The 27454-nt window shown below is 60.0% G+C and overlaps 4 protein-coding genes across 8 annotated transcripts; 3 read left to right on the top strand and 1 right to left on the bottom strand.

Moving 5' to 3' along the window:
* Positions 1–1366: 1366 nt before the first annotated feature.
* On the bottom strand, positions 1367–7491 carry ARFRP1 (ADP ribosylation factor related protein 1). 2 transcript variants are annotated; one of them, XM_054510197.2, is made up of 9 exons: positions 7360–7491; positions 6731–6829; positions 6432–6519; positions 6166–6248; positions 3031–3200; positions 2800–2881; positions 2527–2597; positions 1686–1786; positions 1367–1615 (listed from the first exon to the last, which is right to left on the bottom strand). In XM_054510197.2, the coding sequence occupies exons 2-8, from the start codon at positions 6821–6823 to the stop codon at positions 1711–1713; spliced, it is 663 nt and encodes a 220-aa protein (XP_054366172.2). In that variant the 5' UTR covers positions 6824–6829; positions 7360–7491; the 3' UTR covers positions 1367–1615; positions 1686–1710. The 2 variants fall into 2 exon arrangements, with proteins under 2 accessions (XP_054366172.2, XP_045742097.1); XM_045886141.3 differs by lacking the exon at positions 3031–3200.
* Positions 7437–19842, top strand: ZGPAT (zinc finger CCCH-type and G-patch domain containing). 4 transcript variants are annotated; one of them, XM_045886137.3, is made up of 7 exons: positions 7437–7571; positions 8018–8660; positions 17222–17355; positions 17531–17686; positions 18605–18724; positions 18814–19213; positions 19416–19842. In XM_045886137.3, the coding sequence occupies exons 1-7, from the start codon at positions 7445–7447 to the stop codon at positions 19552–19554; spliced, it is 1719 nt and encodes a 572-aa protein (XP_045742093.2). In that variant the 5' UTR covers positions 7437–7444; the 3' UTR covers positions 19555–19842. The 4 variants fall into 4 exon arrangements, with proteins under 4 accessions (XP_045742093.2, XP_064429542.1, XP_054366170.1 ...); XM_064573472.1 differs by having other exon boundaries at positions 7489–7732; XM_054510195.2 differs by having other exon boundaries at positions 7489–7725.
* Positions 19843–19985: 143 nt separating this feature from the next.
* Positions 19986–22637, top strand: LIME1 (Lck interacting transmembrane adaptor 1). Its single transcript, XM_064573475.1, has 6 exons — positions 19986–20525; positions 21336–21454; positions 21606–21663; positions 21735–21822; positions 21940–22304; positions 22404–22637. Exons 1-6 carry the CDS (start codon positions 20391–20393, stop codon positions 22635–22637), a joined length of 999 nt encoding a protein of 332 aa, XP_064429545.1. The 5' UTR covers positions 19986–20390.
* Positions 22638–23532: 895 nt separating this feature from the next.
* SLC2A4RG (SLC2A4 regulator) lies at positions 23533–27332 on the top strand. Its single transcript, XM_045886139.3, has 8 exons — positions 23533–23862; positions 24173–24327; positions 25246–25355; positions 25751–25923; positions 25996–26096; positions 26176–26440; positions 26525–26616; positions 26708–27332. Exons 1-8 carry the CDS (start codon positions 23533–23535, stop codon positions 26817–26819), a joined length of 1338 nt encoding a protein of 445 aa, XP_045742095.2. The 3' UTR covers positions 26820–27332.
* The last annotated feature ends 122 nt before the right edge of the window (positions 27333–27454 follow it).

Genomic DNA, 27454 nt, shown 5'->3' on the forward strand with positions numbered 1-27454 from the left:
TGTGGACACCACGGACGTCCCTGACTCGCTCCATGACCCCTAAGTCACGCTCTGTGGCTACGACAGCGTGGAGGGAGGGTCACACCAAGTCTAGGGGCTCTTGCTGCGGAACAGGACCCAGCTCGGACCCGGCAGCAGAGGCCTGTGCCCTGCGCCGCCAGGAGACCCTGCCCCCTCACCCTGACCCTGCCCCTCCAAGTGAGCCCCACCCAGTCCCAGCACTCAGGGGATTTCCCAGGACTTCCCAGGACCGGAAGGGCCAAGGACCTCCCCCAGGCTGGGTGCGTCCCACCCCTTTTCTGGGAAACAAGGCTTTTCCCCTCAGGCAGACTCAGAGAAGGGCTGGACGGCTCCCGAGCAGCCTGGGGGACTCCCAGCCCGCCCCATGGGCCCTGGAGCCCCGTGCGTGATCCCCATGAGTCACCTCACCTGCAGCTGCCTCCCCACCCCCAGCCCTGACTCAGCCTTTCTCAGCAACCCCTCCCAGGGTCCCACCAGGGCCCGGACCTCAGACAGGAAGCCACCAGGTGCCCGGCTCTGGCTCAGCCATTCCTGCCGAAGCAGGAAGGCGGTGCCCAGGTAGGTCACAGCTCCAGCCTTGGGGGCCCCTTGTGCCATGGTCACTGTGCCCAGACAGCCAGGAGTCCACAATCCAAGGTCGGGTTCCTGGAGGGGCGATGGCCAGCAGCGACTTGGACCGCCATCCTGGACACACCCCAGCCAGTAGCTGTTGCCAGCTCCAGCGGGGCCATGTCGGGAGGGTCCCCAGGACCAGTCTCACCCGGGGAGGGGGCCCTGTTGCCAGGCACAGGCCCGGAAGCGGGTTTCGAGACAGCTTGTCCCTCCCCCCCAGCTGGGAATGAAGGCCCAGCACAGCACCAACCTGGGCTCCACGGGAACCCCGCCCACCTTCCCAACGCCCCCACCGTGCACCCCCACCCCCAGTGTGGGCAACTGGCTGTCCCAGATCGGCCACAGACACTCAGAGAGGGAGACGCTCGCTCCTTCCCCTCCTGCTGGGGATGTCAGCCCAGTGGACGATCTCCCGTGCCCCATCCTGAGGGCCCAGAACCCAGGGCTCTGCTGGCCTCCAGCAAAGGGGGCCGGGTCTCCCTCCCTCAAGAGGACACCAGCCCATCTCCACGGAGACCGAGGACAGTCATGACCCCAAGAGCCTCCCCCATGGGGGCCTGCACAGAGCAGCTCCAGGGAAGCCCGTTTCCAGACAGGACTCCCTGGGAAAGGCAGGCAGGGCTGCTGAGGCAGCAGCTGCAAAGGGAGACCTCACCCCAGCAGGCCCGGCAGGGGTCGTGTGGGGGCCCTGCTGCCCCGACTCCCCTCAGCAGAAGCCTCCCGATACCTACACTTGTATGGACACAGGGAAAAGTTTGTCTTAAAGAAAAAACAAAGCATATGAAGAACCGAGAGCCAAGCAAACCCAACCCCCGGGACTGGCAGCGGGGAGCTGGCAGGAGCACTCCTCTGGCACTCAGGGATGTCGTGGGCACCCGTGGGCACCAGCCACGCCTACGTGATGTCCCTCTGCCGTGGTGGCCGGTGCACGTTCCGCACGACGCACTTCACCATCCACTCGATGCCCTCGCGCACCCCTTTGCTGTGGAGACAGCAGGCGTGAGGGGGGGCCAGCTGGGGCCCCCAGCCCCCGGGGCAAGAGCCCCACTCACCCCGTGAGGGCCGAGCAGGCCTGGGTCAGGCAGTCGCGCCTGCCGATCTTGGAGGTGCAGTCGCTGAACGCAGTCTTGATGTCAGGGATCGAGAGGCAAGTCTGGGGGAAGGCGAAGCAGTGAGGAGCAGGGTCCCAGGCACTGCAGGAAACGCCCTGGCCCCTGGGGCAGGACACGGTCTTGGTGGTGAGGGGCTGGGCTCAGGGCTTCTCTGCCTAGAGGGCTCCTGCGACGAGTGGTCTCAGAGAGAGGAAAGAGGTAGCACCGACGGTCCACAGGAAGTGAGGGGCAGACCAGACGAAGTGACCTCCAGCGCCTCTGACCCGAGGGCACACGTGCTGCAGAAACGGGCCCCGCAGAGCCTCCACCCCTGCAGACTGCCACGGCGCAGCTACTGCCGCGCACAGCCCCCCCCACTCAGCAGACTGCCACGGCGCAGCCACTCACTCCCCCGCAGAGCCCCCCCCTGAGCAGACTGCCACGGCGCAGCCACTGCCCTGCAGAGCCCCCCCCACCCAGCAGCCTGCCACGGCGCAGCCACTGCCCAGCTGAAGCAATCCCAAGGGGGGCAGACCGGCCAAGGTTGGAGCGGGCTCCCACCCTGGGATCCCTTTGTGCACTGGGTCTCCCCACCACACCTCCAGCCACACCAGGGGCAGAAGGACAGGCCACACCTGCCCTCCTGTGGAGAGAAGCCTGCACCTGGGAGGGCTCTGTGCACCTGGGACACACATGGTTTGGAGTTTCCAGGGCAGGCAGGCACCCTGTCCCCCAACTCCTGGCGATGGGGTACGCTTACTCTGGGGACCACAGGGCGGGGATGCTGGGATGAGAGGCTCACCTCAACGTCCTGCTTGTTGGCCAGCACCAGGATGGGGACACCGTCCAGCGCCTCACTCGTGACCATCTTCTCTGGGGTGCGCAGAAAGACAGCAGTGAGCACCCTTCACCTGCCTCTGACTGCCGAGGCCTGCCCACCTCTCTACAAGTTTGCATCTCACTCTTGGCCACGGCCCCATCTGCCTGCTGTGGGCCCGACCTCCAGCCAAGGTGTGCTCCACACCGGACCTGGCCATTCCCCAGCCCCTCCCGGCCCTCGCCAGGCTGTACGCACCAAACGCTCGCTTGGACTCTGAAAGCCTCTCCTCATCCGTGGAATCGATGACGTAGATGACGCCGTGGCACTCTGCATAGTACTGGGGAAGGGAAGAAAGGGGGTGCTGGGCCACAGGCACTGGGCCACCCCTCCCCAACTGGAAGGCCCTGCTGGGGTGCCTTTAGGGAGTGGGAAGGTAGGGCGGAGTGGCGATGCAGCTCTAGATTCCTTCAGGGAGGGCCTGCTGACCTTGGGCAGGGGGTGGCCACCACCCTCTGTCCACTTCCAAGGTGCTGTGCCCCCAAACTCCACTTCAGCACCTGCTCCTGAAAACCGCCCATGACTGCTGGCCCAATGGTGGCTGGAGAAGGAGAGGACTTGGGAGCTGGAGCCCAAACCAAGCTGGCCCCCACACAGTTCTGGAAGGGGAAAGAGGACACTAACCAAACCACATGCCAATGTGGACAGCAAGCCTGGTGACTATACCACTGGTAAGTCGCAAAGACCACCAAGGGGAGAGGCCGGGCTAAGGACCAGGCCAGCAACATGGAGCTCTGAGGGCTGGACTGGGGCCAGGACAGCGGTCAGCCCTGGGCATGCACACGGCAATGGTGCCAGAGCCCAGGGCCTGGGGAAGAGTTCTGTGCAGACAAAACTGGAAAGATGCACCAAGTGGGGCCTGTGAGGGATGGGCCCCTGGAGTGTGGGGATGGGGGATGCAGCCACAGATTTGGTGAGTCTGCCATCTACCCCAATCAGAAACGAAGACTGAAGTGCCCGCATCTGCTAAGCAGACAGCAACATCTTTGCCCCAGCTGTCATGAGAGCCCAGAAACCTGGGACACCCACGTTACACATGACGTGACAAGAGGCAGGACAAGCCAGCAGCTGGTGAACGAAGACCCTGGAGAGGAACAGGCCTAACAGCTCTGGGGAATTCTCGGGGTGTAACCAGGGCATGCTGAAAGCTCTCACCCCCCATGCGAGACAGGCTTTGTATCTGTGCTTGCTGCAGAGAAGGAAGCCCAACCCAGGTGGCCATCCGGGTTCTGCAGGCCGCCAAGTCACCCCCACAGCAATTCCCCTAGCCTACACGCTGGGTGATGGGGGGGGGGGTTGCTGCTGCAGGTGCTCTGACTGACCCAACAGCAGAGGTGTCCATGGCAGGAAGGGCCGCTGCATGGGGCTGGCAGCAAGCCCAGGGAGAGGATCACCTCACAACCCCTGCAGTGTGTGACCCGGCCCAGGCAGACGGGTGGTTAGGTGATGGCTCGGCAGTGGTGAAAGCAACGGGAACTGGACATGTGGGGCTGAGTGTGAGCAGGACTGAGGGCACAGCAGGCTGCCCTGACCCCAAGGCAGCATGACCCGTGGCCACGCACTGGACATCTTTCAGGTGTGGCCTGGAGGAACAGAGGCCAGCAGCGCCCCCTGTGGCAGGCACAGTAGTCCACCAGTCTCCTCTGTGTGGGAAGCTGTGGCCCAGGGCTGGTATGTGGACAGACCCCTGGGCAGCAGCCCACAGCCTGGGTGGAGGCAGTGGACACAGGGAAGGCCCACCGGTCATCCGCCCAGGACAAAACGATAGCAAGCCCAACACAGCATCCCGGTGCCAGACTGTGCAGGCGGCCAGGCCCCAGGACGCAGCATCTGGGAACAGGGGAGGAAGCAGGAGCTCTACTTCCCATCCCTCCTGCTGACCCACAGGGGGCTCTGCTGCCCCTCCTCACAGCTCTGGGCCCTAAAGGGTTGGGGGCATGGTCACCACCAAGGCACCCCTTTACCAAAGACTGGGCAAGAAACCTGCTGAGTCACAAACCCTGGCTGCCTGCTGGCCATGCTGGACACCGTGGGTTCGGGGACCAGCAGAGACCCCGCCCTGGCAGGGATAACTGACCCCAACAGCAGAGGCAGGGGGCCCGCTCCATGGGGGGCCGAGAAGCTCATGAGGAACCCAGAGGTCAGGCAGAGAAGTGGGGCTCAGCAACCAGGGGTTCAGACTCCTGTGACGAGCCACACCACCGGCAGGCGTGGTAGCTAGGGTGGAGGACGCAGCCCTGGAGAAGCCGTGCCCCAGGCAGAGCTGTGGGTACAAGCGGCGGGCAGTGCGCCCAGTGGATACAGGGGACGAACCCGTTGGCTCCTGCATGATGTGCTTGAACCCACCAAGAGCCCCCTCCCCAAATCACAGATGACCAAGGCAGCCCACCGTGGTGATGGACCAGGCGGTTACGAATCCTCGCCAGCTTGGCCTGATGTGGGGCAGCTGTGAGGAGCAATTCTCCTCCAGGGGTCCTTGCTGGGCCACCCACTTGAGCTGACCTGACCCTTCCCCCTGCCCAGTCCCACGTTCTCCCAGCTCCCCTCTCAGGAGCTGGTCCTCAACACACATCCTGCACCCCAACCTCCATCTTAGCATCTGCTCCTGAGACCCTGGTCTGTGACAGAATGTCCGGTCCTATTTCCCTCCCCACATGGGTCTTGGTTCAGAAAAGCAGGCCCTGGCTTCGCTCTGCCTCAGCCCAACCTAAATGGCCAGAGAATCTGTTGGTGACCTTCTAGCCACCAGACAGAAACCACAGCAGACGTTTTAGAGGCAGACAGCGAAGAGGTGACTGGGCCCCAGCTGCTGCAGTCAGACCAAACTCAGGACCTGGACGCTCAGTTCTGAACACACTCACAACCAGTAAGCGTCAGGGTGAGCACTCCTGCGCCTCCAGAATCGGGGCAAGCGAACCAGCACTGCCAGTGTTGGGACAGGCCCATCTGTGCCCCCAGTGTTGGGCTGCACCAATTCCACCAGGAGGGGGCTGCCTGAGGCAGAGGCTAGGCCTGTCCACCTCACTGCTGGACCACAGGGCCAGGCACCAGCCGAGCTGAAAATGACCACACTGTCGGAGTGCCTGGGGGGAAGAGCATCACACTGGGGTCCCAGAAGTGCCCCGAACCTATGTCAGGGAGGACGCAGCGGCTATAGGCCTCTGAGGACACCCTCCCCTGATGGGTCAGAGGCCACCACAGAAGGCAAGTCCTAAGGCAGAGGAAGGGGGCCCAGCCATGGAGACTCAGGCCCCAGTGGTGAGGCTGAGCATCCCGCAGGCATTGTCCCTTCCCCACATCTGTCTCTCGGCCATCTTCTGTCTTGTCCTGTGGTGATTAGCAGTAAAATCTCTGAGTCAAAAGAAACCAAGTGTGTCCTTGCTCTTCCAAGAAGGACGTGGGACCTGGACTAGAACTACGGGGAACCTAAAGAACAGAGCTGCTGACGGGAAAGAAACAAAGGGAATCTGCAGCCTTCTGAGGAAGAGGAGGACGGGCGGAGGAGTGTCACCTAGAGAAAAATGGCAGCGCATGGCCGGGGACCATGTGTGGCGACTCTCTTACCTTGTCCCACAGAGACTGCAGCTCTTCTTGGCCCCCTAAGTCCCAGAACATGAGGCGAGCCTTCCCCACGTCCACAGTGCCGACTGGGGAGAGAGAAGGACGGGTGACGCCGGGGCCCTGGTCTCTGACGCGCCACCCCCGGCTCCGGGAGAGGGACGAGCCGCGCTGGGGCTCCCGGATTGCGGGGCCCACGGGGGCTGCTGACCATCTGCCTGCTGGCCTGTGGGGTCGGCCCCACAACCCACAGCCCTGAGGGACCGCCTTACTGTTCAGACCCACGGTGGTAGTGATCTTGGACAAACTCATCCCCTTGTAGTTCTTGTTAAAGCGAGTTTTTGACTGCTCCAGGAACGTCTGAGAAGAGACGGACACACAGTAGGTGAGGCCCGGATCCTTCCAAGCCTGTTTCCAAAACATCCCTCCTCGGGTCTTTTCTACGGCAGCAGACGGGGACTGGCCCGCAGCCTTCAGCGGGGTTGGGATTCTGTGCGGACATGAAGCACGCAGCGAGGGGCGTGGACCCCGAGAGCCCTCGGAGGGGTGGGGACCAGGAACAAGCACCAACCGTCTTGCCGGCATTGTCCAGGCCCAGGATCAGAATGCAGTACTCGTCCTTCCGGAACATGTACTTGTACAGGCCCGACAGCAGCGTATACATCCTGCCCTGTGCGCCGGGAGACACGCGTCGCGGGCCGACCCGGCTTCGCGCTCAGCCCGGGGGAGGGGACGGGGCCCCAGGCCCGCCCCAACTCCTCCCCGGGCTGCCCTCCGCCCGGCTCCCCGCCCTCACCCCCACCGCACCCCGCCCCGCCCCGCGCACTCAGCTTCCCGGAGGCGGAGCAGGTCCCGATCCCCGCCCCCCGCCCCGGCCCAGACGTCAGGCTTCCCCGGGCTCGGCGGCGCCCCTGGCCGGGCCCCCCCAGCCCCCCCAGCAGACGCCCGGCAAGCTCCCGACGGGAGCCCCCGGCGGCTTTCCGACGCGGGGCTGCGTGGGGGCGGCGAGGCGGCGGCCCCGAGAGGCCGTGCGGCCGGCGGGTGGCGCGGACCGACCACGGCGGGAGCCGCCCGGGCTCCCGGCGCCCGGCCGGACAGCGGGTGTCACGGCGGAGCCCCGTCCGCAGGCCCCCGCCGCGCCCTCGGGCCCGCGGCTCGGCCCCACCCGCCCGGGAGGCGGCGACTGGCCCCGCGGCCCACCTGCGCCCGTCCGGGCCGCGGAGCCGCCGCGCTCCTGACCCCGCCGACCCCGCGCCGACCCCGCGCCGACCCCGCGCGGCGCCCGATGGGACGCAGGCCGGCCGCCCGCGGGGGGCGGAGCCGTCCCGGCGCTCCCCGCGCGCCGCGTCCCGGCGCTCCCCGCGCGAGGCACTTCCGGCGGCGGCGGCGGCGGCGGCGGCGCTCGGGAGGAGGTGCCGGTGGGCTGCGCGGGCGGAAGCGGGGGCGCCGGCCGCCGTAGCCGGTGAGGCCGGCGGGGTCTCCATGGCGGCAGCCGGGGGCCCGCGCGGAGGAGGGGCCCGGCCCGGGCGCGGGGGCGCGATCTGGGCGACGGGGCCGGGGCCCGAGGTGACAGGTCGAGCGGAGACGGGCCGGGGCGGGGAGGCCGCGGCCGGAGCGGAGCCGGAGGGGAAGGGCGGCGGGGCGGAGGGCAGGGAGCTGAGGCTGTGGGCCAGCGGCGGGTCCGAGACCCCCCGGCCCTTTCCCGGCCCTCCAACGGGAGGGAGCACCGCGCCGGCTCCGCGGGCTGTTGCGAGGAGCGCTGAGCGCGGCTGCCGCGCAGGGCTGGCTGTCAGCCCCGCGGAGGAGGCCTGGCGATGAGGGCGGCCGAGCCGGGCTCAGCGGCTTCTCCTCCCTGCAGCTCTGGCTCCCGCGCCTCCCGCTGAGGACCCAGGGGCCCGCCCCGCCTTCCGCCCTCTCAGGATGGACGAGGAGAGCCTGCAGGCCGCGCTGCAGACCTACGACGCCCAGCTGCAGCAGGTGGAGCTGGCGCTGGGTGCCGGCCTGGACCCCTCCGAGCTGGCCGACCTGCGCCAGCTGCAGGGGCACCTGAAGGAGCTCATCGAGCTCACCGAGGCCAGCCTGGTGTCGGTCAGGAAGAGCAAGGGGCTGGCCGCCCTGGGTGGAGAGCCCCCGGCCCAGGACGATGCTGAGTACCTGGCTTTCCAGGAGGCCGTTGCTGAAGGCGTGGGGGGGCCTGTAGCCCGCGGGGCAGAGCTGGAGACCGCCCCTGAGCCAGAGGCAAAGCCAGCCCCCAGCGGGCCTGGGCAGGAGGAGGACGAGGGGGAGGACGCGGAGGAGGACTGGAGTGGGAGGAAGGTGAACGCGCCCTACTACAGCTCCTGGGGCACCCTGGAGTACCACAACGCCATGATTGTGGGCACGGAAGAGGCCGACGATGGCTCCACGGGCGTCCGGGTGCTGTACCTCTACCCCACTCACAAGTCCCTGAAGCCCTGCCCGTTCTTCCTGGAGGGAAAGTGCCGCTTCCAGGAGAACTGCAGGTAACTCCCCGGGGCGTGCAGGGGCGCGAGGACTCGCCCGCAGGCTCAGGGGCGTCGTGGGTCTGACCAGGAGAGAGCTCTGGGGGCTGGTGGCTCCTCACAGCGTCGTCCTCGGTCGAATGTTCACTGGATTTTCTTGAGCCAGAGGATGCCCCCCACCCATCACTAGATCCATTTTTCAGGGTAGAACTTGTAAGTAGACTTTGTCACGGAACTGGAGAGCGCGGCGCCCTGTCTATACCCGATACCCGGCTTTATCGGGGACCACCCCTTACCAGGCTCCGTTGGGCTCTTGTCTTACTTTTGTTTCCCTGGACTATTGTAAAGCAAGTTTTAGAAATTACTGGGGTTTTTCTTTTGTCTATAAATACTTAAGAACACGCCCCTTACAAATTTAGCAGTAATGTTTTGTTCAAATTGAGATTTCCGCAATTGTTGCAACAGTCAGTGTCTTTTTTTTGTAAGTGCATAACTTTGCTCTTGCTCCTTTTTACTTTATCTTTGGAAGGAACATTTACCGAAATGTGTGGTAGATAATTTTCCTTTTTTGTCAATATTCCAGGGAAACTATCTCTAGTTCTTTGGTCGTCGTCTTTCTTTATAGACTGTTGCTGGGTCCAGAGTGGTGTTTGACACGTTTTTCCGCACTTCTTTTTTTCCCTGTTTCATTGAAGTGTCCTGTTTACACAGAAAGTGCATAAATCGTAAACGTACTTGATGAGTTTTCACAAAGCGGACCTATCCACATGCTGGTGAACAACGTGGTCAAAGAACAGAGCAGTAACCTCTCTTGTCTTTTCTGCCATTAGCATCTCTGGGGTACCTCTCCGCCCTGGGTGACACATCCCTGTGCCGTTCTCTGGGCCAGGCACTGCTCCTGGAGTTGGACACGTATTAACTCATCTGTGCAGCAACTCCGAGAGGTGGGCCCACCTATGGCTAAGGTTGCCTGGCTCAGAGGGGCAGCATGCGAGCCTGCACCAGGGGCAGGCCAGCTCTGAGACGGCTCCCAACTGCTGAGCCGCCCCATGCTGCGTGCTCTGTTAGCTTTAGGCCCAACTGATGCAGCCTACAATGCCCACTCGCCACCGCCGGACTGATGAGCCATTATCGGGCATTTGCTTTGCATTTTTATTTTATTTATTTATTTATTTATGTTTTGTTTTTAAAGATTTTATTTATTCATTTGACAGAGAGAGAGCGAGAGCAGGAACACAAGCAGGGGGAGCGGGAGAGGGAGAAACAGGCTTCCTGCAAAGCAGGGAGCCCGACGCGGGCTCAATCCCAGGACCCTGGGATCATGACCTGAGCTGAAGGCAGACGCCCAACGACTGAGCCACCCAGGCGCCCCTATTTATTTTTTTAAAGATTTATTTATTTGTGAGAGAGAATGTGCATGTGTGGGGTGGGGAGGGGCAGAAGGAGAGGGAGAGAGAGTGTGTCAAGCTGACTCCCTGCTGAGCGCGGAGCCTGACCCTGAGACCTTGACCTGAACTGAAACCAAGACTCGGATGCCCAACTGACTGAGCCACCCAGGCACCCCTGCTTTACGTTTTTAAAAACAAAACAAAATAGATAACATTGAAATGCCTTTGACTCCCCAGTCTGTCACAGCCCCTCCCCATCCTGGGAGGCTGTGATCACAACTCAGTTTCCCTTTAGCAAATATTAGCTCTTCACAGACATGAGTGTATATACAAAGAATACATACTTGTGTTATTTTTAAAACAAGTGGTATCATACAGTATGGTTCATTTTGCAGCCTGCCTTTTTCACTATGGGTGTTTGTGAGAGACATCGATGTTATCTGCAGAGCTATTTAGTTCATTTTAACTGCTATGTTTTTTCCCTCACGAATATGCCACATTTTATTTATTCTGTTCTTTCTGATGTTTTCCAGTTTTGTTTTGTTTTTTTTTTTTACAAACAACTTGCTGTGAACATCTTAGTACGTGTCTTCTTATGTACCTGCCGGAAATTTCCCTAGTACCTAACCCATGTAGAGAGCATGTGCAGAGTTTCCGTTTCCATATGAAGTACGGTTCCTAGTCCTTAGTTCTCTCTATAATTGCCTGTGGTAATATTATCCGACTTGCAGATTCCTGCCTACTGAAAGCTGGGAAAATGGTATCATGATTGAATTTGTTTTTCCTTGAATCCTAATGAGATGTAGCATCTTTTCTTACATTTGTTATAACCTAATTTCTGTATTCCAGTTTCCTTATCTGTAAAACAGAAGTGAGAATTGTCTTTCGTAGTTGTTGGGAGAATGGAATGCATTAATATGTGCAAAAAATTTAGAACAGTACCTTACATGTTGTAAGCTCACAGTAGATGTTAACTTTTTACCTTGCTATAGAATAAAATCAGATGTGGGAAGTAAGGACATAGTATAGGGATTACTGTAACCTCCCAGCGGTCACCACTCAGCTCACCACTGCAAATTTGCCAACCACCCCCAAAGCCACTCCATGCATCTCAAACCAAATGCAGTCTGCTCCCAACTCCAAAAACGGCCACTATTCCGGACCTTTATTCTGGTCTCCTCCTTGTGTTTGTTCCAGCTTGTCACTCAGGTGTAACTGTGGTATGAACATTGTGGTATAATCTTGTTCACTAAGCTGCTGTGTCTGAATCTGGCTGTCCACACCCTTCTTCCTGCCTCTCCTGGCCTCACAGTTTGCTGAAGGACTGGGCCCTTTGGCCCATCATTGAACACCACTGGTCCAGCACGTTCCTCTGCAAGCTGGCAGCTGGATCGAGGGAGCTGAGCACATTCAGGTTCACCCTCTTTGGCCAGACTCTAGGTGCTGTTCTTTCATCAAGACATTCTTGGTGTCTGGTTTTTCTGTTGTGATGGTAGCAGCCCTGGATGCCATTGGTGATCAGAGCCTAATGCACTGATGCAGTGGGAACTGCAAAGTAGAAATCTGTCTGTCTGTTCATTTTCATTTACTAGCCATAAAGAGATGCTTTCCCCCATCTGTGATTTGGCTACCCAGAGGAACAGTTCATATAAAAATGCAGGATAAATGCTAGATTTTTCTGTTTTATTTACTTCGTTTCCAAGATAATGAATTGGTTCTCTTTCATCCTGAGAAGGTAATAAATTAGCTTTAAAAAAATATTTCTAATATGCTATGTACTCATGGATTTCAATATATTTGACAAATTTCAATTTGACAAATTTCAATCTATTGAGATTCTGATTTTCTATACAAGTATCCCCAACTTTTCAAAAGTTCATGTTACAACATTTGTATGAAAGACGTATATAGTAACTTTTAATGTATTGTTGTCTTTGGGCCCCAAAATGAGTCTCTTATAGATAGCATAGAATTTGGTCCTTTTTATCCATCCTTCCAGTTGTCTTTTAATTAGAGTTTATGTACTCTGCTTGCATTTAAAGTAGTTACTGATGAAGACTGACCTCAGTTATCTTATTTTTTTTTTTTAAGATTTCTTTTTTTTATATTTTATTTATTTCACAAAGAGAGATAGCAAGAGCAGGAACATAAGCAGGGGGAGTGGGAGAGGGAGGAGCAGGCTTCTCCCTGAGCAGGAAGCCCGATATGGGGCTCGATCCCAGGACCCTGGGATCACGACCTGAGCTGAAGGCAGACGTTTAACGATTGAGCCACCCAGGCACCCCAGATTTTATTTTTAACTAATTTCTACACCCAATGTGGGGCTCGAACTCACAAGATCAAGAGTCGCACGCTCTACAACTGAGCCAGCCGGGTACCCCATTATTTGTTTTCTGTAGGCCTTATGTCATTTGTTTCTCAGTTTCTTCATTATTGCTTTTTTTGGTGTTTGTTTTTTCCACTCTATCACTTTGATTCTCTTTGATTTTTTTTGACATATTTTTGTTATTTTTTTTTTAATGAAACCCTCTGGATTGTAATTAACATAACAATCTAGTTTGAATAATGTCAGTTTAGCTTCAATAGTATACAGAAACTCTACCATACAGTCCACCCCCCCATGTTCTTACTGTTACAAATTACATCTTTGTACTCGTGTGCCTAGAAATACAGATTTATGAGTATCGTTTCATGCATTTGTCTTTTAAATCACGTAGAGGAAAAAAGATGAGTTGCAAACCCTCCCCAAAAAAAGGAATAATAATACTGGCTTTTATATTTACCTATGTAGTTGTTTTTATCAGGGTTCTTATGGCTTGAGTTATGGTCTGGTGTCTTTTTGTTTCAGTCTGAAGGACTCCCTTTAGCATTCCTTGTAGGGCAGGTATATGAGCAATGAACTCCCTCTGCTTTTATTTATATGGGAATGTCTTCATTTCTCTTTCAAAGGATAGTTTTGGCAGATATAGAATTCTTGGTTGACAGGGTTTGTTTTTTCCTTTCAGGACTTTAAATATGTCATCCCACTGCCTTCTGGCCCCCATAGCTTCTGATGAGAAGGCAGTTAACCTTATTGAGGAACACTTGTACATGAAGAGGGCCTTCTCTTTTGCTGCTTTCAGGATTTTCTTTGTTTTTGGGTTAAAGGAACTGTACTTGTAAATGGGCCTTTAGTAACATGGTGGTAAGATGTGAGACAGGAAGCATTCTGCAGCCCTCCGATGAGATCACAGGCTTTTAGTGAACCTCTGCCCCTGGATTATGAACTGCACGTGGACTTCTCAGTCATGCACACACCCCACTTAGATGGCACAGGATGGCTGGACTGGGCTGGATTTGGGTGTTTCTCTAACCCCCAGTTCAACTAGGTTCTGATAAAACGCCATCAGATTAGGCTCCAGTTAAACAGCTTCCCCTGAGGACAGGCCTTGTTAAGAAGAACAGAGTAGAGTGCTCTGAGGTATTTCAAGATGGTTCCTTTGCCCCTCCCCCTGCAGTATTCACTTGGAGAACCTGGTAGAGCTCCTGGACTAAAATTCACAGAAGTATGAGGGCCCTGGGCCACCTGGGTGGCTCAGTCGGTGAAGCATCTGCCTTCGGCTCAGGTCATGATCTCAGGGTCCTGGGATCGAGTTCAGCGGGGAGTCTGCTTCTCCCTCTGCTCCTCCCCCTGCTTGTCCTCTCTCTCTTTCCCTCTCTGTCTCTCTCTGTCTCTCTCTCAAATAAAGAAATAAAGCCTTAAAAAAAAGTGTGAGAGCCCCCAGACTTGTCCATACCGAGCCACCAAGCAGCCCTCAGTCACAGTCAGGGTCGCCCTTCTAGCACTGGGTCCTGCAGTGGTTCCTGCCGGGGGCTTACTGTGCTGGTAAGTTGTGATTCTCGATGTCTGCCTATTGGTCTCTCCAAATTTGGCATAGCAGTTTGCCCTGTGACCTTTCTTCTCTTATGGATCTAAGAAGAGTTAGTGATTTTTTTCATTTTGTTCAGCTTTTTACCTGTGGTTAGAACAAAGTGGCAACTTCCCAGCTTCTTACACACCAGACTGGAAACCAGAAATGTTCCATCTAGTGAGTTGTTCGTTTCAGTTACTGACTTCAACTCTGGAATTTCCACTTTATTCATTTATATATTTTCTATGTATGTTTTAAGATTCACTGTTCCCTGAATCATTGTCATTATATTTTCGTTTAGTTCTTTGAACATACTTAGACTATGTGCTTTGAGGTCTTTGCAAGATTCAACATTTGGGCCCACTCAGATTCTATCAACAGTTTTCTTCCTAAGTGTGGGTCACACTTTACTGTTTGCCTGTCTCCTAAGTTTTTATTGAAAACTGTACATTTCAGATAATACAGCAACTCTGAATCATTTTCCTCAGTATTTCGCTTTATCTTGGTATGTTTTCTGGACCTAAATTACGAAGTCTGTTCCCCCTCATAACATGCAGCTTCTGGTATCTCTACTCAGATCTTTAAATTCATATTTACTTTTTAGCCTGGCTTTTTAGGAGTCACTTCTGTGTCTGTATGGCTTAGCGGCCAGCCAATGATTTAGGCAGAGGTTATTCTCAAACAGTCTTTCCCAAAAGTCTTCTCCCCATCGGTCAATCAATCTTTGTGTGCTGGGGGGCACATTCCAAGTTCAGCCAGCCCCCCATCTCTCTTGACTTTCACTTGACCCTGCATCTCTTGGAGCTCCCGATGCATGCACAATGTTTCCTGGAGAAGCAGGGGTGTTTGGAGGGTGGAGCTCTTACGTGGTCGTTTAATTTTCTGGTCCTGAAGTACCTGTTAGGTACTTGCTAAATACCCCCTGTTAACAGCAGGGCCCACTCCAGCTGGGCCCACAAGCCACCAGAGCCCTGGGTCTCACCACTGCCGTACTTCCCCCCGAGGGCAAGCAGGAAGCTTCCCCCACTGTGAAGGCTGCAGACATTCCCACCTCCCGTTCTGTCCCAAAGTTGGGCACTTTTTCAAAAATAATGACTAACCAACGTGTTGTCTGTTTCGTTCCATTTCCAGAGTTCTGAAGCTGTGAGTTTGGACCACTTTGCTCAGTTTTAGCCTTGTTTTCCTGTACTTGGCCACAGCTCTAACTCAGAACCTTCTTTATAGTTCTAAATACTTGTTTTGAGGTTCAAGATTTGTGTATTTTGGAATGCATTTCTGTGAATGTTGTGCGGTAGGTGATTGAGTTGGGGTTTTTAACACAGGAAACCAGTTTCTTTTTTTTTTAAAGATTTTATTTATTTATTTGAGAGAGAGAATGAGATAGAGAGAGCATGAGAGTGGGGAGGGTCAGGGGGAGAAGCAGGCTCCCTGCCGAGCAGGGAGCCCGATGCGGGACTCGATCCCGGGACTCCAGGATCATGACCTGAGCCGAAGGCAGTTGCTTAACCAACTGAGCCACCCAGGCGCCCAGGAAACCAGTTTCTAATCTTTTGCTTATGAAACCAGTAGTCTGTCCTTTCCTCACTTGTTTGTAGTATTTTCTCTGTCACATAGGAAGTTTTTTGTGTGCATGGTGCTCTTCCCGGGTGCTCTTTTTCATTCCATTGATCAATTTGCCCATTGTCTTAGTTTTAAATTCATTTTATGGATATGCCATTAACTACACCCCATGGTTAGAAATTTAGGTTATTTCCAAGTCTTTTGGTATTTGGTTAACATCCTTTGAACCAAATCTTTGCGTACTTTCATTATTATTTTTCTAGAATCATTTCTTAGACGTGCTTTCCCAGGTTAAGGAGTATACCAAATTTTCAGGCTTCTGTTATCACTGAAGATTCCTGCAGAGAAATTTTAATTGGTGGTGTCTGTGGGGGCGTATGTCTGTGGGGGTGCATGTGTCTGTGGGGGCGTGTGCGTGTCTGGGGTGTGTGTGTTGGGGCATGGGGGGGGCATGTGTCTGGTGCTTGCTTGTCTGTGGGGTGTGTCTGTGGGGGCTTGTGGGGGCACGCGTGTCTGGGGGTGCACATGTCTGGGGATGTGTGTGGGCGCACGTGTCCGTGGGGTGCACGTGTTTGGGGGATATGTGTGTGGGGTGCAGGCGTGAGGGGGATGTGTGTGTGCAGGGGCACGCATGTCTGGGGGGTACATGTCTGGGGGTGTCTGTGGGGGCACGTGTGGGCATGCATGTCTGTGGAGGCGTGCGTCTGTGGGAGTGTTGAAGTGGGTATTTGGCTGACCTCAGTCCTGGGTGTTGGCCTCCCCTTGTGAACACATTGTGTTGCTCCTTGGTTGAACAAGGATCTTCAAGCAGAGTCACCACTGCAGTGCGTCTGGGGCCCAGTCTTGCAGATGCTGCTGCTGCTTGGTCATTGGCAGCGTCCTGAGGGCCTGAGGACAGGGAGCAGAAGGAACTGCCCGCAATCTTGCCAGGGGAGGTGTCTGAGGCCATCTTTGTCCACCTGTGAGAGGGTGGAACCTGTCTTCTGTCCCCTGTGCCACCACCAATTTCCGCCTGGAAGGACTTGCCACGGCTGCATTGTCTCTGCGTCGCGGGGTGAATGCAAGTCCTTGATTGCTCTTGTAGGGTTAAAACAGTTTCCTCTTTGAAATGCTGGCACAGTAGAGTGGATATGTGGTTAGTCTTTCATGCCTTTATTTGGCAGAGTTGAAGCTTGTAGTCCTTTGTCCCCACATTTCTTCCTCTTTCTTCGCCTTCTTCCCCCCTCCTCTCCCTCTCTCGGTTTTGGTTTTAATCTCACTGGTTCACTGAAATCTAAAGGTCAGGACATTGCTGTTACAACTGTGTTCTCCCACTTGGTTTGGGAAGGACCAGTCCTGTGAGCTCACACACACACACACACACACACACACCTGCCTTGATTATCTGTTAGTGTCAGGGCCTCCTGTCTGGTGGAGAGGTGATGGGGAGCTTTAGTCCCATGGGTGTCTGCCCACCACGTCGTTACTCTAGCCCAGAAAGCTGGAGAGTAGTGCAAAGCATCTTGTCCTCAGGGGGCAGATCCATCCTGCAAAGGAGAGAGTGTGCGTCTTGCATACACCTGCCTGTGTTTGTGTGCGGGGATGTATGTGTGTACTCGCGTCCATGCGCGTGTGTGTGTCCGTTTGTTTCCCGTCTCTCCCTCCCTTCACGGCAGTGCCCAGGCAGGTGGACTTGGTTCTCCTGGGTTCACTTGCCCCTAGTGCGCTGTGTCTGAGCCCCTTTCCCCTGTGGTTGTCTTGGCAGGTTCTCCCATGGGCAAGTGGTCTCTGTGGACGAGCTGCGCCCCTTCCAGGACCCAGACCTGAGCTGCCTCCAGGCCGGCTCTGCGTGTCTGGCCAAGCAGCAGGACGGCCTCTGGTACCCGGCTCGGATAACCGGTGAGGCTGCCCACAGGCCTCTCAGACAGGGCTCTTACTGGAGAGCCCCGTTGCATGCCCAGGTGGAGCGAGGCCACCCTCAACCTCGGTCCCACCTTCCTTCCAACACTCAGTGTGGTTCCTACCACCTGTTGAGGCCATTGACCTGGCCTGCCTTTTTGTCCCCTGCCTCCAGATGTGGATAACGGCTACTACACAGTCAGGTTTGACTCACTGCTGCTGAAGGAGGCCGTGGTGGAGGGGGACGGCATCCTGCCCCCACTGCGCACGGACCCCGCAGGGTCCTCGGACTCCGACAGTGGCGACGCGGATGACCCAAGCTATGCCAGAGGTACGGCAGCAGGTCAGGGTCTCAGAAGCCAGGAAGGGGAAGCATTGGCAGCAGTCGACCTGCGAGGCTTCCGGCTGGCAGGGCCTGTGACCATCGGACCCGTTGGACAGTGTGGCTGCAGGGAGGTGGGCTGTGCTCAGCAGAGGGGGCACTCATGCCTGAGCAGGTGGGGGAGATGACAGAGCGTGTGCAGGCTGGGGGGCAGGTTCTGAGACCCACAGAGGCAGAGACCTGGCCCTTGTCTTCAGGGAGCACATGTGAGGGTTACAACTCCACACCCTGCATGCCGAAGCGGTGTGTGCCGAGGCAGGGCTGACACGCAAGTCAGCGTGTAAGACGGGGCCGGTGGGGCGTGGAGTGCAGGCAGGAGCAGCTCCTTCCAGTGGTCTCCCCAGGGGCCGAGTGTCTGGTGGATAGAGGGGAGGCTGGGTCCGGACAGCCAGGGACAGGAGAGTTTCAGGAATAGCTGGAGGTGTCCAGCCCTCCCGAGGGGTCAGTTAGGATGTAGAGAGGAGATATTCTTGTGGAATCTCTTCTGTGAGTTGGTAGTTTCTGAACCCCTGTGTCCACGGGGGCGGCGGGGAGGACTGAGCCATGAAGTGGGTGGTGACTTTCTACCAGGGGAGGAGGGGAGCTCACCGCCTGAGAAGGTGGGTCAGGGGAGGGCTCCAGGGGGGAGGGCTGCCATGTGACCTCGGGGGTGGCGTTGAGGTGTGGGGAGGGATGCAGCAGACTCTGCCCCACTCTGCCAGTGCTCGGCCTTAGAGTCACGTGCCAACGACAGGTCTGAGCAATCGATGGAGAGCCTGAGGTGCTGGGCATCACAGCCCTGGGCCAGAGCTGAGCTCTTGGGCTAACATGGAGAGCCCAGGGTGCTCCATGTCCAGTGGGGCTGAGCCACTGCCCTGTTTCCTGCAGTGGTGGAACCCAGTGCTGCCGACCACGGGACCTGCAGCTCCGCTTTTGCTGGCTGGGAGGTGCACACACGGGGCATTGGCTCCAGACTCCTGGCCAAGATGGGCTACGAGTTTGGCAAGGGTGAGTGTGTGCTGCCCTGGGGAGGGGAGGGGGCGGCTACAGCCCCGCTCAGGTCCAGCAGCAACAGCGCTAGTCCTTTGTGCCCCCAGGTTTGGGCCGGCATGCAGAGGGCCGGGTGGAGCCCATCCATGCTGTGGTGCTTCCTCGAGGGAAGTCGCTGGACCAGTGCGCAGAGATCCTGCAGGAGAGGACCAAGGGCAGCACGCCTGGAACCCGGAGGCCCCCGAGATGCCGGGGGAGCAGGGGTGGGCGTCCTCCCCCTCATAGTGTGTTTGACTTTCTGAACGAAAAGCTGCAGTGCCGGGCCCCTGGGGCCCTGGAGGCTAAGGGGGCCCCCCCAGGGAGGAGGAGCGGCAAGGAAATATACCATGCCAGCAAGAGTGCCAAGCGGGCCCTGAGCCTGCAGCTCTTCCAGACTGAGAAGAAGATCGAGCAAACCCAGCGGGACATCCAGGGCATCCAGAAGGCCCTCGCCCGAAACACCGGCCGGTACGTGTGGGGCTGAACCCAGGGCAGAGGGTGTACCCCAGGGTGGCAGTGCCTTCAGCCCACAGTTCCCACGCGGGAGATTGCTCTGACCGAGGGTGGGGGCTGTCTGAGGAGGGTCTGATGCCTGGAGGAGGATGGATGCACTGTGGGGCTTCGTGCCGGTGGCCCAGCAGCCCATGCTGAACGGCAGGCTCCTGTCTAGGCACAGTGTGACGGCAGCCCAGCTGCAGGAGAGGCTGATGGGAGCCCAGCGGGAGTTGGGACAGCTCCAGGCCCAGGAGGCAGGCCTGCAGCGCGAGCAGAGGAAAGCAGACACCCACAAGAAGATGACTGAGTTCTAGAGCCCCTGTGCACGCAGTGGACAGAGCTCAGGGCCCCCAGCTCCTGGCTGCCCTCTGGAAGACTAGCTGTCACCCAGCAACTAGATGCTACTGGAAGAGGGGCCCCTGCTCCCAGCCTAGCCCCCATGGCCAGCCTTCTCCCTGGCCCAGGGCATGTGGACACTGCTGAATGGAGATGGGGCTGCAGGGGTCACGTCTGGACACTTAACTTGCCCGTTGAGCCCACCTGCCAGTGTCTTAGGGGGTCTCCTTCGCAAAGACATTAAAGTGATCATGTTGTGTCTTTCAGTGAAGGCTCAGCTGGCTTGTGGGGGCTTTGGGGGCAGAGGGGTCTCTGCACAGGGCCATGAGGCCAGGCTGGAGGGGCCCTGAGTGGGCGCCACCCCCTGCCCAGAGGCGGAGGGCCCAAAGGCTGGCATTCTCCTGGCTCTCTTGGGTGGGGCTCTGCCGGCAGCCCCTCCCCCACGTTGCCCCTCCCCCACGTTGCCCGACCCCCACGAGTGTGTGGGACTTGATGCTACAGCAGGGGGAGGAGGTCGTGGCCAGATGCGTCTCAGGAAGCACCATGAATGAGGCAGGAGGACCTGGCGGGTGGGTTTGGAAGTCTGAGAGCCTGGGTTCAGCCCCAGGATGCAGCGGCCACGAGACCGCCCAGTTCCCGTGCTGTGCCTGCCTCCTCACCGGTGTGTGCCCACCTCACGGGGGGAGGAGACCACGAGTTCGGCTCTGGGAGCAGCGCTGGCATGCTGCACACGCCCGCCAAGTGATGTCTAGACCCCACACGGGGGCTGCGGCAGGAGCGATGGCTGCAGAGCGTTGAGTGGCTGCTTGGGGAGATGCAGGGAGATGCACAGGCAGGAAGTGAGGTGGGGAGCGAGGCTGAGGGCTGTACAGAGGCACTTCACAGGGTGCCCAGGCCGCCGGGCCTGCTCCACACGGGGCTGAGGAGGGGCCACCACGCGCCGGCCTTGGTAAGTGCCTGTTCTGGCTTCCACCCTGGTCAGGTCCCCAGGCCCCTTGGTGCCCTCCTGGGAGCAGCTGAGGGTTGGGGTCTGGGAGGACCAGGTTAGCCATCCCAGACCCTCTTACGAGCTAAGCCCACTCCCCCTGGGTCTGGGCAGACTGGCCGCCCGTCTCTAGAGACACCCCACCCCAGCAGCTCTGCTAAGATCCCAGGAAGAAGACCCTGATCCGATGGCAGGGACAGTTGGAGGGAAGGGGTGGAGAGCCAGGGAGAAGTGGGGTGGGGGCAGTCATGGGACAAAGCAACCTCTCCCTGCCTGCTGACCCCTCCCCTGCCTATCCAGCCCCTCAGGGGACAAAGCTCAGCAGTGGATGGCTAGGGGGGCACCATCTGAGACAGTGGCCTGTGCCTTAGAGGGCCTAGGGTGTGACCTCAGGACCTCCCTAGGTCCCAAGTTCAGGCTACGGTGACCACAGCAGGCCCTTGGCCTGCTCACAACTCCCCTGCCCCTCCTCACCGGCCATGCTCAGCTACCGTTTGGGTCATCTTCGCCCACTCAGGTACTCACAGGGCCAAGCAAAGCACGCCTCCTTCCGTGTCACGAGGAGCCCCCCTTCAGAGGTGGGAAGGTAGCTGCTAGGGCCTGGACTCCATGCTTCTGTAGGAAGGAGGGGCTGTGGAGCCTGGGGTTTCCTGTGTGCTGAGTCAGAGCGCCCCAGGGGGAGGAGACTGCCCAGCAGCTTGAGGTGCAGCAGGGGGGGCTGCCAGGTAGGTGCCCAGCCTCTCCGCCTCCAGCACCCTGTCTTCTTGCCCCCAGGCCTACCTGCGGCTTCGCAGGATGGGGCCACAGGTGCCCTCAGCCCCTCCTGCCCTCTGGGTCCTCGGGTGCCTTGCCCTGTCCCTCTGGCTGTGGACACTGTGCACGGCCTGCCACAGGTATGTCATCCCTGACCTGGGTTTGGTGTGGGCCATGGCTCCAAGCAGGTTTGGCTCTGTGCGTGAGCCTCCCTGCTGGGCCTTGCACCAGAGCCTGGCACCTCAGCCCCCCATCTCTGCCTCCCTGGCCTGATGAGACTCTTGCCCCCAGGAAGCGGGTGCAGAGGCAGCGGGCCAGGCCCCAGGGCGGTGTGATGCCAGCGGAAGCGGTGAGTGCCAGGCTGTCCCCGGGGGCCAGGGCGGGGCCAGCACAGGACCCACCAGCCTTCCTTGCCCCCAGTCACTGCTGAGACGACACCACTTCTGCACCCTCAGCAAGTCGGACACGAGACTGCACGAGCTGCATGGGGGCCCTGCTGGCTGCAGAGGTGAGCCCAGCCGGGAGGGGCGGGACCGGGGCATGGGCGGGGCTTGCACCCTGGAGCAGCTCCGCGGCTCCCCCCGCATCGGTTCCCTGCCCCAGTAACCTCTGTCTTGACCCCTAGCTCCGCGGCCTGCCAGCATGGATATCCTGCGCCCACAATGGCTGGAGGTGCCCAGAGGCACCAGCAGGCCTATGGCAGCCTTCTCACACCGGGAACTGCCCCAGGCAATGCCTGCTGCCACCTCACCCTCCATCTGCCCCGAGGCCACCTATTCCAATGTGGGGCTGGCTGCAATCCCCAGGGCCAGCCTGGCAGCCAGCCCTGTGGTGTGGGCAGGGGCACAGCTAACCAGCAGCTGTGCCAGGCCTGGGCCTGAGGCCAGACCTGAGGTGGCGGAGTATGCTTGTATCCAGAAGCTCAAGGAAACAGATCAGGGCCCCCAAAGCCTGGGGCAGGGGAAGGCCAAGCTGACCCCAGCTGTTCAGGTAAATTGGAGCGGATGGGGTAGGGTGGGTAGGGCTGTACAGGTCCTCGAAGGAGTCTATGGTGCTGACCCCTCCTTGGGTTGGCTTCCTCTCTCCCAGGTGGACATCCTGTACTCCAGAGTCAGGAAGCCTAAAAAGAGGGATCCAGGACCTGCCACAGACCAGCTGGACCCGAAGGGCAGGGGAGTAATTCCGCCTCTGGGAAGTGACCAGTCCTACGAGACCCTCCCACTCAGGGGCCTGGGCAAGGATGATGGCCTCCTGGAAAATGTGTATGAGAGTATCCAGGAGATGCCCGCCCCCTCCCCAGCACCTGGAGCCCTCCTGGTCTAGCTGTTAGCATGAGTGCACCTTTGCAGGCTTCCCCAGCCTCAACCTAGGGAGGGGTCTCCAACTCCCCATCTGCCTGGAACGACCAAGTATAGAGTTCCTCCTTCCAGAGTACTGCCCAACGCCCATTCCCTATCCCCGCCCCCCGAAGTTGGCAGCACAAAGTCCAGATCCCAAGGCTTCCAGCCTGTGAGGTCCTTGGGGGTCCTGGCTGCCGTGGCCTCTTAGCCTCTCCCAAGGTCTTAATAAATCCCCAGCGCAGGGAGGATGAATACAGCCGTGCCTCACAGCCTACTTTTCTTGAAGGCCTGGGAAGGTTGGCAGGGATTGTCTGAAGGGCACTCCTGCCTGGGGTGTCTGGGCCCTGCCGCCTGAAGCTGTGCGCAGCTGGTCAGTTTCAGAAGACAGTGTGGGGAAGGGAAGCTAGCTCTAGGGGTGGTGGTCCCCAGGCCAAGTCGGTCTTAGCACGTGTTGCAGCCGGCCCGCGAGCTGACCGCCCCAGGGTGGGACTTGGACCCTGAACACTAAGGGAGGGCTCCGCCGCCCAGCCCCTGGTGTTACATAAGGTACGGGGTAGGTGGGCAGTCGTGCGTTAAAGAATAACCTGCTCCCGGGAAGCCCGCCAAGGAGACGCGACCCCTTCCCCGGATCTGGCAGCTCTGCGCGCAGGCACACCCGCGAGCAAGCCGGCCCTCCCCGGCGGCGGGGGCGCACGGGCACCCCGGGCTCCGCAGGGGCGAGGGACCGACAGGAACCGGCGGTGCCGCGAGCGGGGCCCTTTCCCCAGGCCGCGCGGCTGCGGCCGGCTCGGGGGCCGGGCCTCGGAGCGCAAGCCAATGGGAGCGCGGCTGGCCCCGGCCGCGGTCCACCTCGGAATGTTGATACAGCGCGCGAGCCAATGGGCGTGCGCCAGGGGCGGGGCCGCAAGGCGGGGCGCGGGAGCCGCGCTAAGGGGGCGTGGCCGGCCGGCAGCCTCCCGGCCGCGCGGCGCGGGCGGCGGCCGATCGAGGGCAGGGGTCGGCGGCCCGGCCAGCCCGGCCCGGCCCGGCCTGGGGGGCCGTGTCCCGAGCGTCCGCCCTCGCCGCTGCAGCCTCGGCACCCGGCCGGCCGGCTGGCCATGGAGGCCGAGCGCCCTCCGCTGCCCGTTCCGGGCTGCGGGCGCCCCCCGCCCCGTGCCGCCGGCCGGGACCCCGCGGCCGCGCCCGTATCGGTGCCCGCGCCGCCGCAGGTACCGGGCGCCGGGGGGCGGGGCGCCGACCAAACTCCCTCGCTGCAAAGATGGCGTCGGGGCTGCACAAACTTTGGGCCCCGGGGGGCGGGGCGGCCGTGGCGGTCCGCGCGTGTCCGCGGGCCTGGCAGTGCCGGGCCGAGCGGCCCGGGAGCGCTTCCCGCCGCGCCGGGCCGGGGGCGGGGCCGGGGGCGGGGCTGCGCCGTCCCCACCGGCCGCAGCCGGTTTGGGGGGCGGGTGCGGAGCGGATCCGGGGTGGGGGCTGGGAACCCCCGTGCCGCTGCCTGCGCTGAGCCTGCCCCTTCCGCAGGGCCCTGCCGTGGGCGGCGGCTTTGCGGGCTTGGAGTTCGTGCTGCCTCGGGAGCCGGAGCCGCGGGCCGCCAACCTAGGGGTTCCGGGGACGTGGGCGGGGGCGGCGGTGGGGCCCCCGAAGCCGTCGGCGCACATCCCCGTGCCAGCGCAGAGGTGAGCCAGGGTCTATCGCGCCAGGCCGAGGTGGGCGTGCGCACACGTGCGCTGGTGTGCGCAGGGGTGGTGGGTGGGGCGCGGGCACGTGCCTTCTCGAGCCCCACCCCACGGAGGGTGGAGGGGTCTTGGTGGAGGGCAGGTCAGGGCCCCGACCTGGGGTTCCTGCCCCCCTCCCCAGCTCTCCAGCGCTGGAGGAGTGGAGCAGAAATTATCAGTGTATCGTGCCCCATGCGCCCCCCAAGCTCTGGGGGCCAGAGCGCAGAGCTGGGAGGGGGCCCCTGTCAGTCTCTGTGCCGTAGAGGCTGCCCGCTGACGTGAGGTTGACGGTCCAGGAACCCCAGGGCTTCTGACGGCCATCTCCTAGCCCTGCCTAAAACCCTCCTGGGTGCCCCACACCCAAAGCTGGCTTCTCAGGTAGAGGCGGGCTGTGGCCTGGCCTGCTGGGGCCTGGGGACCCAGCTTGTCTCCCCTGGCTGCTGCTGGCTGGTCCCTCCCTCCCAGGCCTGGCGCGGCTGCAGCTGCTGTTGCACAACCCTGGTTACTGTGTGATTGGGGGGAGGGCTGGGCCCGGCCTGGCCTCGCCTGGCCCGGCCTGGGGGTGGGGCCTCAGACCCCTGTCCAGCGCCTGGGCCTGAAGGAGCCACCGTGGAACAAAGCCCAGGCTGCAGAGGACTCAGGCTTCAGGGAGACCCCAGCCTGGGCCCTGTGTCTGGTGGTTCCTGGAGATTTGGTCTCTGTAATCCGAGCTGGGGGTGGAGACGGGCCTCCAGCCCAGTGCCTGGAGGGAGGGAGCCGTGCCACACACACACACACACACACACACACACACACACACACAGTGCCCAGGCCTGCACGTGTGCTGGGCTAGGGGAGGAGCTTGGAGTACTTGCTGGACGCCACCCACATCTCTTCCAGAGCCCCCCCGGGAAAATCCCGACTGGATGAGGTCATGGCTGCGGCTGCCCTCACAAGTCTGTCCACCAGCCCCCTCCTGCTGGGGGCCCCAGCTGCAGCCTGTAGCCCAGGTGAGACTGAGACACCTGGCCTGGGGTCTCCGGGACCCTGTGGTTGCCCACCCCTTGGGGCAAGCAGAACCTCTTTGCCTGGAACACCACCTTCTAAATAGACCTCTTGAGGCCTGAGACAGACATCAGGACCCCCAGTGCCTCTCAGTGTGTCCCAGTCTGCGGGCCTGTGACCTGTGCATTTCCCCCTGGCTGGCCAGGCGTCTCCCCATGCAGGATGTCCCTGTGTTGAGGAGGCTAGTCCTCCCGGCCACTGCTTCCTCCAAAAGACGTGGCTCATCTGTGACCAGGTGAACGGGCGGAGGCGCAGAGTTAAGGGGCTTGCAGCGGCAGCCTCTGAAGAGCAGCCCGAGCCCGACGGAAGCCCTAACCCGGCTGCCGGTGTGTCCCCACAGAGCCTGGCTTGGAGCCCTGGAAGGAGGCCCTGGTGCGGCCACTGGGCAGCTGCAGCGGAGACTGGGGCTGGGACCTGGCCAGCGACCAGTCCTCTCCATCTACCCCGTCACCCCCACTGCCCTCTGAGGCAGCCCATTTCCTATTTGGGGAACCTGCCCCAAGGAAGAGGAAGGTGAGCCTGAGGCAGCCCTCAGGGCGGGGTGGACGCGGTGGCCATGCCTGACCACCAGCCCTTGTCACCCAGAGCTCAGTGCAGGTCCTGTTCCAGTGTCTGTGGAAGCGGTGTGGGAAGGTGCTGAGCACGGCCTCCGGGATGCAGAGACACATCCGCCTGGTGCACCTGGGGTGCGGTGGGGCTGGCGGGGGGGGTGGGGCAAGCCAGGTGGACCAAGGCTTCAGCTCCCACCCACTGTGTCCCCCGCAGGCGGCAGGCAGAGCCAGAGCAGAGCGACGGTGAGGAGGACTTCTACTACACAGAGCTGGACGTTGGCATGGATGTGCTGACAGACGGGCTGTCCAGCCTGTCCCCAGTGTCCCCCACAGCCTCCGCGCCACCCGCCTTCCCCCGCCTGGAGCTGCCAGAGCCCCCGACCCTGTCCAGCCTGCTGCGGCCGCTGGCCCTGCCCCCAGTCCCCGTGCTGAGCTCTGCGGCACCCCCTGAGGTGTGCCACGGTGACAACACCTACCAGGTGGGTGAGGCCACAGGCAGCAGCTCGGGGTGAGTCTCGGGGTGCTCGGGACGGGGGAGAGGACACAGCTGTGTCTCCTCTCAGGGCTGCCTGGCCCCCATCCGCCTGGAGCCACGGCCCACCACCATCAGGACCTGTGTGCCAACCCTGCCCTCCAAGCTCGGTGCCAACCCAAGGTGCGTGCGTGTTGAGGGGCCGGGGCAGGTGTCCGGCAGGGAGGGTCCCGGCCTAGCATGAGCCCGCCGCGTCTCCTCTGCGTCCCCCCAGGAAGCCCCGGGGTGACGCCAAGAAGTGCCGGAAGGTGTACGGCATGGAGCACCGGGACCTGTGGTGCACAGCCTGCCGCTGGAAGAAGGCGTGCCAGCGCTTCCTGGACTGAGCATGCGCGCCCGTGCCCACCCCAAGCTGCTGCCCCGCTCCCCAGGACTCTGCCGAGGAGAAAATAAGCTACCCCCAGCCCCCAGCCAGGCGCTCCTCCTGCGGCAGGGTTTGCTTTTTAATGGTGGGGGAAGTTCGGTGACCCTGGACCCCCAGAGGTTTGTGGGGGGGGGTCCCACCACTCAAAGTGCCTCTGAAGAAACCAGCCTTTTGCACTAAAGCCAAACCTCACGGCTGTCCCCTTGGCCCGGGGTCCCTGGGGGTGGCCGCCCTCCCTGCCTGTCAGCCCATGGACTTGTCAGGGTGCTGATGGGCCAACTTCAGGGCCACATGGGGGCCGGTCTGTGATGCACTTTGAGGGGTGTCAGGGAGGGGCCTCCCCTGCCCGCACTTAACCCGATGGTTCGAGGGCCCCGGGCGCTGACGTTTGTATCTTGTTTGCGAAGCTCAGGTGTCTCGAGTCTGGGCCGCGCCAGGCAAGGAGAAAAATTAAAGATTTGGGGTTTTTCCAGAAGCCGTTGTCTGCCTCCTGGGGGGAACTGAGATCCTGCCAGAGGCAGGGGTGGTGGGTGGGCAGACCAGGGAGGCCAGCCAACAGACCGCAGAGGGCTCACGCCCTGACAGAGGAGGAGGGGA

This window comes from Mirounga angustirostris, unplaced genomic scaffold, assembly GCF_029215605.1.
Source record: "Mirounga angustirostris isolate CCGP_5_RB_7025 unplaced genomic scaffold, mMirAng1.0.hap1 SCAF_10, whole genome shotgun sequence".
Taxonomy (NCBI): Eukaryota; Metazoa; Chordata; class Mammalia; order Carnivora; family Phocidae; genus Mirounga; species Mirounga angustirostris.

Bases quoted from the DNA above. Each gene is read 5' to 3' on its own strand.
- SLC2A4RG (XM_045886139.3), top strand. From the start codon at position 23,533: ATGGGCGTGCGCCAGGGGCGGGGCCGCAAGGCGGGGCGCGGGAGCCGC. The intron at 25,924-25,995 runs GTGAGCCTGAGG...CTTGTCACCCAG, and splicing joins CTGCCCCAAGGAAGAGGAAG to AGCTCAGTGCAGGTCCTGTT. The intron at 26,617-26,707 runs GTGCGTGCGTGT...GCGTCCCCCCAG, and splicing joins AAGCTCGGTGCCAACCCAAG to GAAGCCCCGGGGTGACGCCA.
- LIME1 (XM_064573475.1), top strand. From the start codon at position 20,391: ATGCAGGGAGATGCACAGGCAGGAAGTGAGGTGGGGAGCGAGGCTGAG. The intron at 21,455-21,605 runs GTATGTCATCCC...TCTTGCCCCCAG, and splicing joins CTGTGCACGGCCTGCCACAG to GAAGCGGGTGCAGAGGCAGC. The intron at 22,305-22,403 runs GTAAATTGGAGC...CCTCTCTCCCAG, and splicing joins AGCTGACCCCAGCTGTTCAG to GTGGACATCCTGTACTCCAG.
- ZGPAT (XM_045886137.3), top strand. From the start codon at position 7,445: ATGGGACGCAGGCCGGCCGCCCGCGGGGGGCGGAGCCGTCCCGGCGCT. The intron at 8,661-17,221 runs GTAACTCCCCGG...TTGTCTTGGCAG, and splicing joins CGCTTCCAGGAGAACTGCAG to GTTCTCCCATGGGCAAGTGG. The intron at 19,214-19,415 runs GTACGTGTGGGG...GCTCCTGTCTAG, and splicing joins CTCGCCCGAAACACCGGCCG to GCACAGTGTGACGGCAGCCC.
- ARFRP1 (XM_054510197.2), bottom strand. From the start codon at position 6,823: ATGTATACGCTGCTGTCGGGCCTGTACAAGTACATGTTCCGGAAGGAC. The intron at 6,249-6,431 runs GTAAGGCGGTCC...CTCTCTCCCCAG, and splicing joins TACCACCGTGGGTCTGAACA to TCGGCACTGTGGACGTGGGG. The intron at 2,882-3,030 runs GTCAGCAGGCCC...TCCCTTCCCCAG, and splicing joins GTGGCCACCCCCTGCCCAAG to TACTATGCAGAGTGCCACGG.